This window comes from Rhincodon typus, chromosome 9, assembly GCF_021869965.1.
Source record: "Rhincodon typus isolate 14 chromosome 9, sRhiTyp1.1, whole genome shotgun sequence".
In the NCBI taxonomy this organism is placed as follows: Eukaryota; Metazoa; Chordata; class Chondrichthyes; order Orectolobiformes; family Rhincodontidae; genus Rhincodon; species Rhincodon typus.
The window spans coordinates 85,232,704-85,244,347 of record NC_063340.1 but is presented as its reverse complement, the minus strand read 5'-3'; the positions used below and the strand labels follow the sequence as shown (position 1 = coordinate 85,244,347).

Below are 11,644 nucleotides of genomic sequence, written 5' to 3'. Positions count from 1 at the left end.
CATTCAATAAGTTCCCAGTGTAGGTGTTTTTAATCAACCTGTTCATAGTTGCTATTTCAGATCTCTAAAGCGATTGGGACTTCAACCCAGGCCTTGTGACCCAGAGGTAGGAACACTACCACTGCATCACATGAACCCTAAAATTCGTGGTGTATTTTGCTCTTTATCCATTCTATGCAGCTTCTTGTCACGTCTAGCTCACAATCTTTTCTGTCTTTGTCATAAGACTACACAAACCAGTAACAAGGTGGTCACTTATTCCACCAAACCTGCTCCACCATTCAACTGTTTTAAGTACTCTACATTTTCCACTTATCCCTGTTCGCCTTTCACCCCCTTGCTGACCAAGAATCCCCACTTACCTTTGCCTTAAAAAGATTCAAAGTCTCTGTTTCCACTGCCCTTTAAAGAAGGGAGCTCTAAAGGTTCACATCCCTCTGACAGAAGAAAGATTTCTCAGGATCTCTATCTTAAATGGTTGAGCCTTATTTTGAAACGGTGACCCTTATTTCAGAAAGGCAACACCCTTTGCATATGCAATGTGATGAGACTCCTCAGGATCTTGTACACCACTTGTACAATTTGAAATCCTTATTTACAGTGGACAGTCCCTTTTTTTAAACAATATTATTTCCTTGTGTTGATGGTTTTGTTCTTATTGTGTTCAAGGGTCTGCTGCTGGTGATGGAATGTGGCCTGCCCACTCTCCTCCTCCCAACCAAGAGAACTGGGTGAGTTTCGCTGACACTCCCCCTAGCAGCACGCTTCCTGCAATGCATCCAGCCTCCATTCAGGTAAGCAGAATGTGGTGAAGCTTATTTTTTTAACCGTCTGAACTATGCTTTCTGTCAATTGCACAATGATAACTGTAGTGATTTTGGGCATCAGGGCACTTTGCAAATGCAATCGATGGGAACAGATGAAGGGGAGATGGGATTTGTTGTAGCACCTGTTGTTTTAATTAAGAACCAAACACATGCTGAAGAAATTTCGTAATATAAAGATGGATGATGCTTTCCCATATAAATGCCCATTGTCTATGTTAAGCGATGCAAACAGGTTTTTCTGTTGGTTTTGCTGACACTGATTTTTTATTTCTCTGTATTGTTTTAAACGAATTAAAATTTAAAATTAGTGTTCTTGATTATGAGTCCATGTCTCTGCACTGTTATGAAAATCACAGCAGTCAAGTTTCTCAGTGAATGCTGAAAATTGCGTTCTGGAGTTACCATATTTTTTAAACTGATCAATTTATTGTTAAGGAAATATAGGGATTTGCAGCCGCAAGTCTTTTGTTCGACATACAAATAAGACGTTAATTTTGCTTTCCCCATTTATAGTTTTTGCTGCCTCAATAAGCTGAAGGCTTTTAACCTCCAGTAAAATACTGAATCTTCTCTAACATTACGCTGCAAATTTTCTTGCCTGCGTAATTTGAAGTGAAAGGGTAACTTCTGACTTGTTGAGACAGTTTGAGTCACATTCTTGTTTCATTTAAACAAGCACATCAGTTTGGCTAATTAAAACTCTATCATCCAGTGTATTTTGATTTGTCATTTAAAATGTCTTTATGGTGGTTTTGCAGGAACACACGACGGTGAGGACTGTAGCATCTGCTACAAATGCCATGGAAATTCGTAGGCAGTCTAGTGGTTATGATGATCCTTGGAAGATTACAGATGAGCAGAGACAATATTATATTAACCAATTTAAAAACATTCAACCAGATTTGAATGGTTTTATTCCAGGTATGTTCTCAATTCAAGTGCGACCCACTGTCCAGTCTTTGCAACTTCTTACTGATCTGATGATGTGATTGACCGGTGCATTAGAGATGAAATGTCATCTTAACTTAACAGGCCATTAACCGTGACTTCTTTCCTGAGACCGCTTCAATAGCTGTTGAAAAATGCATTCTCGGTGGCTAAGAAGTGTAGAAGTCAAAATAAATTGTAATCCTTTTTAACTGCTTTTCTTCCTAGAAGAATCATGTGCTTTCACTTGCTTGTTGTTGTAAAAGCAGCTATTTGCAAAATGCAAATGTCTTGAATTCACTGTATTCCAAGTTATCATTCATTTGAGAGTACAGTTGAAATTTTGAGTTGAGGTGGGCTGTTCACCACCCCCACTTAATATTCACTACAGAGTAGTTTTTATTGTGTAATGACATTTATTACACAACTAATTTTGTCAGCATTTTGCCAAGTTGCCCCACTGTTTGTCAATATAGAGAGAAACCTAGCGCAGTGCAAATGTTGAGAAAAGTGCTCGTAGTTTTATTTAACTGTTCAAAACAAAAGCTAATGACTTTTATAATAAAAATGTTAGGTATGCGAAACAGTTCAAGTAGTATCTGAAAAAAGCTAATCATTGTTGCATTAATTGCTTATTTCATGTGTGAGCTTAAATACATGTAACAGCCTTAAAAATACAGGCCTCTTACATTCCTGGCCTACAATTGAAGCTCGTGAACTGCAAGCTTAATAACTGTAGCTGCAGTTTAAAATTTTTGCTGCTTGGATTATTAGCATCAATTTTAGGTAGAAAATCTCAATCTTGAGCTCCTTGTTTTCAAGAGAATATGGTATCAAAATGCCTGTCTCCTCCACTCCATCCCACTGGAGGTTGAACAAAGATTTTTGTCAATCCAGACTTTTTAGTTGGCAGCAAAATTTTTTGCTGCTTCCCAGTAAAATGCTAAAGGATACGTTAAGTGGGCTGTGCAATGTGCACGGGCAGTCTGTCATTGCATATGAAGGATGCAATTGCAGCTGATCTCGAAGACCGATTGTCATTCCCTGTCCTTTGTGCTAATGTATCAACAGTAGAAACAGATCTACTGGTAAGTTGTGGGAGATCTGTGTTAAGCTATTACTAACTTTTTATTGAGACAATTGACCTTTTGTTGGACAACTGACTAAGTATATCAAAAGTACAGAAAATAGGAGTGCTCATCTTGATGGAGGAAGAGCCAAATGTTGAGCTCTTCCCCAGTAGCAGGACTAAAGACTGCCAGCTTTGCTAGGTGTATATGAACACTTCCTCTCATTTGGAAATGTAATCTGCAGCAAAACCTGGAAAGAAAGACGGATGTAAATGAAGAGAGGTAAAATAATTTCTAAATAAAATGGCCCAAACTTTTGACAATGTAAGGAAGGTAAAAGCCACATCAAACAACTTATCTGCTTTTGACCATGTGCAGAGCTGAGGTTATGGATGAAATGACATTGTTGCTCGGTACAACACAATGTAACACATATAATCATTGACGTGTTGTGTCTGAATTATTTTATATCGTAATTTTGCACAAGTTCCAAGTAATTTGCAAATGAGTGGTTATTTAACTGAACAATCTTTTGTGTTAGATATGACAGACAGCTTTGTGGAAAAGCGGTGGTGTTAAGAAATCTGCCAGTGTCAAAATCACAGCGACATGCAATGCGTGGTGAAAGTCATCTTTAATTTAATGATCCCTCATAGGAGCACCGTTCAAAAGTTATGTCCTTATGAAGGCATGCATGAAGTAACACCCATGAGACATACCAAACCATACACAAATCAGCAAGCTAGAATCAGGTAGCTCAGTTAGAAACACAGTACTGTGCACATGCTTCCCACAATGTAGGTTAGTAGGATCTAAAATCAAATGGCCTGAAAGTGTTTGCAGATGATTTAGATCATTTCAGTTAAATATTCACCTGATCTGTAACAGAAAGCAGGATTGTCCAAGGTATGTTTTTCAGTGATAGCTTATTGGGTACGAATTATTGTGAAATTTTGTGGTGTAACGTTCTTGGCTTCCATGTGATCCAGACATGAGAATCTGCGGGCTGGAATGTTTGTCAGAACCTAACTAATGTTCGGTAATGATCTACAGTTTGGCATTGTTCACCTTCTTAAACTTTTTGCTAGGAATTTACCCATGTTAACTGGTGTCCTGCCATGGATTTACCAGAAGTAGCTAATTACAGAAAATAACTAAATGCATGTTTTGATGTGAGATTTGAAAGTAATCAGTGGTGCAAGGAAGAACTATAATTTTGATCCAAAGATGTAAATTCACATGAAAGCATGTGAAGGGTTAAAGTTGGAGAGCGGTCTCTAGTCAGTTGTGCTATTGAGGGTAAGTATTGAGTACAGCTGACTAAAATCAGGCTCTATTTACTCCAGTTTTGAGGGCTATTGGAAACAAATAACAAATTACAGTTAACAAGGGAGTGCAGCCATGTTCACTAATGTCCTTTTAGGGTTAGAAACTGCCATCCTTACCTGGTCTGGCCTAAGCGTAGTTCCAGCCCCACAACAATGTGCTTGACTCATAACTGCCCTGTAGGCATTTAGGGATGAGCAGTCAGTGCCGGTATAGTCAGTGATGCCCACATCCTCAATGAATGAAAAAAGTGCAGCCTGCTACCTTAGTATAAGAAAGAGATTCGAGTAAATGACGGGGCAGTAAGCAATACATTTCTAAGCTATATAACCAGAAAAAGGAATTCAATAGGTTACACTTGTGGAAATGCAATGTCTTTCAGCCCCAAGCCATCACTTCATTTTTTCTATATTTTCTATATTTTGTTGTATCACTATTAGAAAAATTACTTAATGATCATTATGAATCCTAAAAAGGAACAGAATGCACTTTGTTGGGAGTCATTTTTTAAGAAAAATTCTTACCAAGTCTGTTTCCAACACATTCTTGCAGGATCTGCTGCTAAAGAATTTTTCACAAAATCCAAACTCCCAATTCTTGAACTTTCTCATATTTGGTGAGTACTAATATCACATGACTGGTATTCAATGGATGTAACACTTTCAAGCATTCCCATAATCTGCAGCTTTGGAGGGAGATAGAGGCTAACAGTACAACTTCATTGAAGTAAGCACTAGGAAGCATCCTGACAGGCAGGAAATGTTTCAGAGAGATACCAAGGTGTAGAGCTGGATGAACACAGCAGGCCAAGCAGCATCAGAGGAGCAGGAAGGCTGACGTTTCGGGCCTAGACCCTTCTTCAGAAAAAAAATGTGATGTGGAGTGCATGTTCCCTACAGAAAACTGCTTGCAGTCATTTCCTTTTTAGTATATTTCTTTTTAATGGAGTGTTCAAGTCCTCCACTGGTCACAAAGTATGGAACAGGTGATGCTGCCTTTTTTTTAAAACGCACACCTATAATAGGCTGTATATAGCTCATCAGAAGTCAGTCAGCCAGGTTCCTTAAGTAACAAGTAAATAACTAGGTTATTGCAAACAAAAAGCTTATACAAAGATAACCAACAAAAAGTTTAGTCTGTACAAATGAATATTTATAAGGCAGACTTAGATTCTTGACTAACAAAGGAGTCAAAAGCACCGAGGGAATATGGAAAGTGGAGTTGAGGCCACAGTCAGATAAACTATGATTTTATTGAATGGTGGTGTAGACTGTCGAGACAACTGCTCCTAATTCCTGCATTCATGTGTATAATGGGATCCCTGTCAGCGTGACAATTGTTTTCCCTATTGCACTTACATAACTGTTGAAAGAACACAGAAGAAAACGAAATTGATTGATGGGATGGAGGAATTAGATCATGAGCAGCAATTGTATAAATTGGAAAAGAGAAGGCTGAGAGTTGATGTGACTGCTTTTTTTTTAAGCTGCTTCACGTTCCTCAGAAGAGGAGAAACTTAGGACACTGCTGTGCTTGATGTAGGGTAAATTCAGAACTAATCTGGGTAAATTATCTTGGCGAGCATATGTTCGGTTTATCGTTTGGATTCCCTCTGAAGCCACTTAAGATATTGGAAGTGATTCATTCAAATCCAAATGTTTTTTAAAAAAATCTTAACACTTCATTCCTTGTACACCTATATTTTAACAGTAGCATGGTTTTGAGAAATGGATAGCCTTGGTCCTCTGCCAGTGTTCTCCTTCATTGAATTTTTCACTAGCGTGCTAACAAGAAGTCCCAGTACTTTTACCATGAAATGTTTACCTCTCTTTAATAATGATTTTCAATTTCAGCATTACACAAACTAGCCTCCTGTATTCTATGGAGCTCCTACTATTCATTAGATCTTTATCAGAAAACAAAACCCTGCAATGTTGCTCCTCTTTCCAGATACCTGAAAAAGGTGCCAAAGGGAGCACATAACTCCAGAACTTCCCTTCTGTCTTTTTATAGATCATAGAATCCCTACAGTGTGGAAACAGGCCCTTTGGCCCAACAACTCCACCCAGACCCATACCCATATAACCAACCTGATCTACACACCCCTGAACACTGTGGGCAATTTAGCATGGCCAATTCACCTAGCCTACACCTCTTTGGACTGTGGGAGGAAACCGGAGCACCCGGAGAATACCCACGCAGACACGGGGAGAATGTGCAAACTCTACACAGACAGTTGGCTGAGGGTGGAATCGATCCCAGGTCCCTGGAATTCTGCCATTTGGACAATTTCCCATTTTTGGCTTTATTGAACATATATAGTGAGTCTCTACTTCACTAGCTACTAGCTGTGGGATTGTGAACCTCGAGGTTCTTTTTCATCCTTTGTATTCCAGTATCCTTAGTACATTTGTGTATTTAAGGACTGAATTAACTTTTGTCTCTAACATGTAGGTTTAAGTCCAGACCCCACTACTTTGTGTTTGCCAGAAAATATTTGATACTTTTATTCAATTTCTAGAGCATCTTTTCACATTCAGCATCGTTCCTCAGTCAGCACTAATTTCACTCAGACAGTGGTTGGGGTGCTGTGGAGAAGTGGAAAGACTGCAAAGAGGGTTCAGTTATGGGTGGTGGTTTTAAGAAATTGGTTTCAATGCTCAGACTGAAGAAGGAGATGATAATCTTATTCCCCACTCATGAAAACTCTTTGCCTTAATGAAATTAATATTTGTAACAAATACAGAAATGTTGAATTTGTCGGTGTTTGCTTTTGCGATTCAGGGAGCTGTCAGACTTTGACAAAGATGGCGCTTTGACGTTGGATGAGTTTTGTGCAGCTTTCCACCTGGTAGTGGCCAGAAAAAATGGCTACGATTTACCAGAGAAGTTACCAGAAAGTTTGATGCCAAAGTTGATTGATCTTGATGATTCAGGGGGTAAGTAGCATTTGATTTCCTCTCTAATCAAGGTATTGACAAAAAGTGAGTTTCATTGGGGAGATAGTCTGGCTGTTATCAACCAATTTGGTAGTAGAAATGTCATGATCCCAGAGTGTTAAAATTCTTTGTCTAGTGATTTTTTAAAAATGTTTGTAATTGGAGATGGGTATTTGGTAATACTGAGTATAAACTGGACTGTAAAACAACTTGTCTTTTGTGGGGGTTTTAGTTATAATGGTTCATCAATCTAGTATAGTGAAACCAGACTCTTTGCAGCTAATATCTACTGCAGGGACCTCTGTATGCACTTATAAAGAGATACAAACGTTGCTGCACATTACTGAGGGGTGTCCCTTTTAAAGATTAAGTGACGGACTTGAACCTGGTCAATAAGGTGTCTATTGATTTAGCTTTGGGTTTTGTATTTGCTAGATAAAGAAAATCGAACTTTAACCCGAGTGCAGTCGGACAACTCTGAATTCTGACCTCTAAGTTTCACTCAAATTTGAAACTCTTTTAACTAACGTGTTTCAAATATCGTTTTTGTTTTTCTCAGCTCAGTCTTTAAAGTTCAGTTTTTTTTTTGCCTTTATTGTGAATATCTAGCTGCTATGAAGTTTTAAGTTTTACAAATAGGAAGTGACACATCAGGGAATGGTTGCTTAAAGAAAATTAACTGAATTGATTCATTAGCGCTAACCATAAATGATGCAGTTTTGACCAGGTATGTTCCACTTGTACAAATATACAGAATAGCTACATGCACATTGGTTATGAGTTTCATATCTTTTGGATCAGTTGTACATTCTGCCATTACACATGGGCACTTGAGGCCAAATGAGTAGTATTCAAAGACTATCAAGAAGTCCACTTGATATTGTGACCAACATTACTCGTTCAAACAGCGCCACCTGAGAGCAGATTGAGACATTTCTATTTTCTTTACTATTTGTGGCCTTTTGCAGTATACAGTGATTGGACTGCAGAGCTTCAAGAGATTGATGGCATGCTTGGACAAGGAGCAGCATGGTTCTTGCAGCTGCTCCTGGGATTACAGGCTTAGTTAAAATTTTTTTTGTTAATATAGTCATTATAGTTTACTAATAAGATTTTTTTCTGTTTTCTTTTATGAACATTCAAAAAAAACAAACAAAAATACATGATTTTATTTCAAATGGACTTCTTGTTTTAAACAGTTTAAGGGTCTACAGTGAACAGCTGAAGTTTTTATTCTTCAGAAACTAAACCAGTCTGTGTTTGAGGTTTTTTCACATTGCAAAGTTGTTTTTAAAAACCTCAACAGTTTTTTTTATGTAAGGAGTTGTTTTCGTACCAGAGAGTCCTACGCATCAGCTCAGAAGACTTGTTTTTTTCCTTTTACTTAAAGAAATTTATTAAAGAGGAATCGTTTTTGTTCAGTTAATCAGCTAAGTAGTTGATTTTATTTAATTTTTCTATGATGTGTTTTATAAATTTTTTTCCATTATAACATTATTTTCTGTAGGTAATGGAAGGTAGTTTATTTTATATATAAGACGTCATTGAAACTTTTTTTAGGTTTTAATGTCATTAAGGCCATCTAAGGTATAGAGTGAGATGGTTAGTAGATTTAGAAAAGTTATTACCCAGCAGGATCAGTCAGATAGATGGGTGACTGGCAGGAAAGGTAAGAAGGTAGTTCAAGAGTCTCCAGTGGCTATTCCTGTATCAAATAGATATTCAGTTTTTGGAACAGTTGAAGGGGATAGTCTCTCTGAGGAAAATGGAAGGGCCCGTCAGTTATTGGACACTTGAACGATTCTTATGTTAGGCAGCGTTTGACAAGATTTAATAGAATTATTGTTATAGGGGACTCTCCTGCCAGGGGCATAGACAGGCAATTCTGTGGCAGTGAGTGTAAATTTAGGATAATTTGTTGCTTCCCTGGTGCTAGGATTAAGGATGTTTCAAAACTTTTCAAGCATATTGTTAAAGACGAGATTGAGAAACCAGAAATTATTGTACACGTTGGTCGGAATGACATTTTTGGGGAAAAGATTAAAGCAATGCAGAGTGAATTTAAGAGGTTAGGTAGAAGATTAAAAAATAAAACCTTTAAAAGTAGTAATTTCTAGTTTACTCCCAATGCCAAACTCGAATGAGGGAAGGAACAAAAAAGCTGGTGTGTTGTTCAGGGATTCAGGTTTTTGAGCAATCGGACTGTCTTTTGGAATAGAAAAGACCTGTTCAAAAAAGATGAGCCTAACCTAAACTGGAAAGGGACCAATATCCTAGCAGGGAGATTTGCTCATTCTATTAAGGGAGACTTTATACTGATAGAGAAGGTGACTGGAGGAATTCCAAGTAGCAATGTAAATGGAAGGATTGGGGTAGGTTCTGAATATGAGGAGAGCATATGCCAATTAGAAAAAGCGAGTCAGAGCTCGGAAGAGCGAAATTGCATTTACTTCAATGCAAAGGGCCTCGTTACAGTTAAGGCACATTTAAGAACATGGAGTTGGGACATCATAGCTGTTACAGAAAGTTGGCTGAGAGATGGACAAGACTGGCAGCTTGGTGTTCCTGGTTAGATGCTATAGGAATGATGGAAAAGGAGGGGGTCGTGTTTTTGATTAAGGAATATATTACTGCTGTAACTAGGGAAGATATTTCTGAAAAATCAAGTTTAAAATATATGGGTAGAAATTACGAATAAGAAAGGAAAGATCACTTTGGGATTGTACTGCAGGCCCCCCCGCCGCCGCAGTAGTAAGAGAAATAGAGAAACAGATATATAACGAGATCTCAGATATATGTAAGCATAATTTTTTAATAATGGGGGATTTTAATTTTCCAAACATTGACTGAAACTACCGTAGTGTTAAAGGTTTGGATGGTGAAGAATTTGTCAAATATACTCAAGAAAATTTTCTTTATCAATATGTGAATGTTCCTACTAGAAAAGGAGCAAAACTAGACCTTCTGGGCAGTCAGGCAGCGCAGATGACAAACTTAAAAGTGGGGGAACACTTTGAGTCTAGGGATCATTTTATTAATTTCAAAATGGTTATAGAAAAGGATAAGCCTTCCTTAAAAGTTAGTTTTTTTTAAAGGCAAATTTTAATGTTGTGAGACAAGAACTTTCAAAAGTTGATTGGAGTAGACTGTACGCAGGTAAAAAGACGTCTGACAAGTGGGAGGTGTTCAAGAGTGTGATGACTAGCGTTCAGAGACATTTTGTTCCTGTCAGAGTGAAGGGTAAGGCTGGTAAGATTAAGGAACAATGGATGAACAAAGATAGTGAGGTTCCAGTCAAGAATAAAAGAATCTTGTTTTAGATATGGGCAACTTGATTCAATTGAATTTCTTTATCAATATAAACAGTGTGGGGGGCATTCTTGACAGAAATCAGGAAGGCAACGAGAGGATATGAGAGCACTGGCAGATAAGGACAAATACATTAAGAGCGAGAGGGGATTGGGCCTCTTAAAAATCAAGACAGTCATCTTTGTGTTGAACCCCAGGAGATGGGAGAGATACTAAATGAATATTTTGTGTCAGTCTTTACTGTGGAGAAAGAAATGGAGTCTAGAGAATGCAGAGAAATAAACGTTGATGTTTTAAAAACAGTTCACATTACAGAAGTAGTTGTTCAGGAAGTCTTAGAGAATATAAAGTTGGATAAATCTCCAGGACCCGATCTAAGTATCCCAGAGTGTTGTGGGAAGTAAGGGAGGAAATTGCGACTCCTTGCAGAAATATTTGCATCATCCATAACAGCTGAGGTGCCTGATGACTGGAGGTGGCTAATCATTGAATCCTTACAGTGTGGAAGTAGGCCATTCGGCCCATCAAGTCCACACCAACCCTATGAAGAGCATCCCACCCAGACCCACCCCCTACGGGCAATTTAGCATGGCCAATCCACTAAACCTGCACATCTTGAGACTGTGGGAGAAAACCGGAGCACCCGGAGGAAACCCATGCAGACACGGGGAGAATGTGCAAACTCCACACAGACAATCACCTGAGGCTGGAATTGAACCTAGGTCACAGTGGTGCTAATCACTGAGCCGTCGTGCTGCCCTAAAGTGAGGGAGCCTGTCGTCTCTGGGTGGTTTTGAACCACCAACCTTTTGATTAACAGCCGAACGTGTTAGCCAATTGCGCCACAGAGACTGTTTTACCTTTGTTTAAGAAAAGTTGTAAAGTGAAACCGGGGATCTATAGATCTGAGTCTGACTTCAGTTGTGGGTAATTTGTTGGGGGTGATTATAAAAGATAGGATTTATGGATGTTTAGAGAGGCAGAAATTGATTAGGGATAGTCAGCATGGTTTTGTGCGAGGAAAATCATATCTCACGAACTTGATTGAGTTTTTTGAGGAAGTTACCAAAAAGGTTGATGGCAGAGCGGTAGAAGTTGCCTATTTGGATTTTAGTAAAGCCTTTGACAAGGTTTCACATGGTAGACTAATTTAGTAAAGTTAGATTACATGGGATTCAGGGTGAGCTTGCCAAGTGGACACAAAATTGGCTTAATGGTGGAGGGTTGGTTTTCAGACTAGGTCTGC

General features: G+C 38.5%; 1 protein-coding gene across 1 annotated transcript; it reads left to right on the top strand.

Moving 5' to 3' along the window:
• The first annotated feature begins 528 nt into the window (after positions 1-528).
• LOC125484084 (ralBP1-associated Eps domain-containing protein 1-like) lies at positions 529-8,155 on the top strand. Its single transcript, XM_048601384.1, has 5 exons — positions 529-794; positions 1,586-1,748; positions 4,703-4,766; positions 6,935-7,089; positions 8,058-8,155. The coding sequence occupies exons 1-5, from the start codon at positions 690-692 to the stop codon at positions 8,153-8,155; spliced, it is 585 nt and encodes a 194-aa protein (XP_048457341.1). The 5' UTR covers positions 529-689.
• Positions 8,156-11,644: the final 3,489 nt, after the last annotated feature.

Coding starts and splice junctions, on each gene's coding strand:
- LOC125484084 (XM_048601384.1), top strand. CDS start 690: ATGTGGCCTGCCCACTCTCCTCCTCCCAACCAAGAGAACTGGGTGAGT. Junction 795..1,585: donor TGCATCCAGCCTCCATTCAG/GTAAGCAGAATG, acceptor GTGGTTTTGCAG/GAACACACGACGGTGAGGAC. Junction 1,749..4,702: donor TTTGAATGGTTTTATTCCAG/GTATGTTCTCAA, acceptor ACATTCTTGCAG/GATCTGCTGCTAAAGAATTT.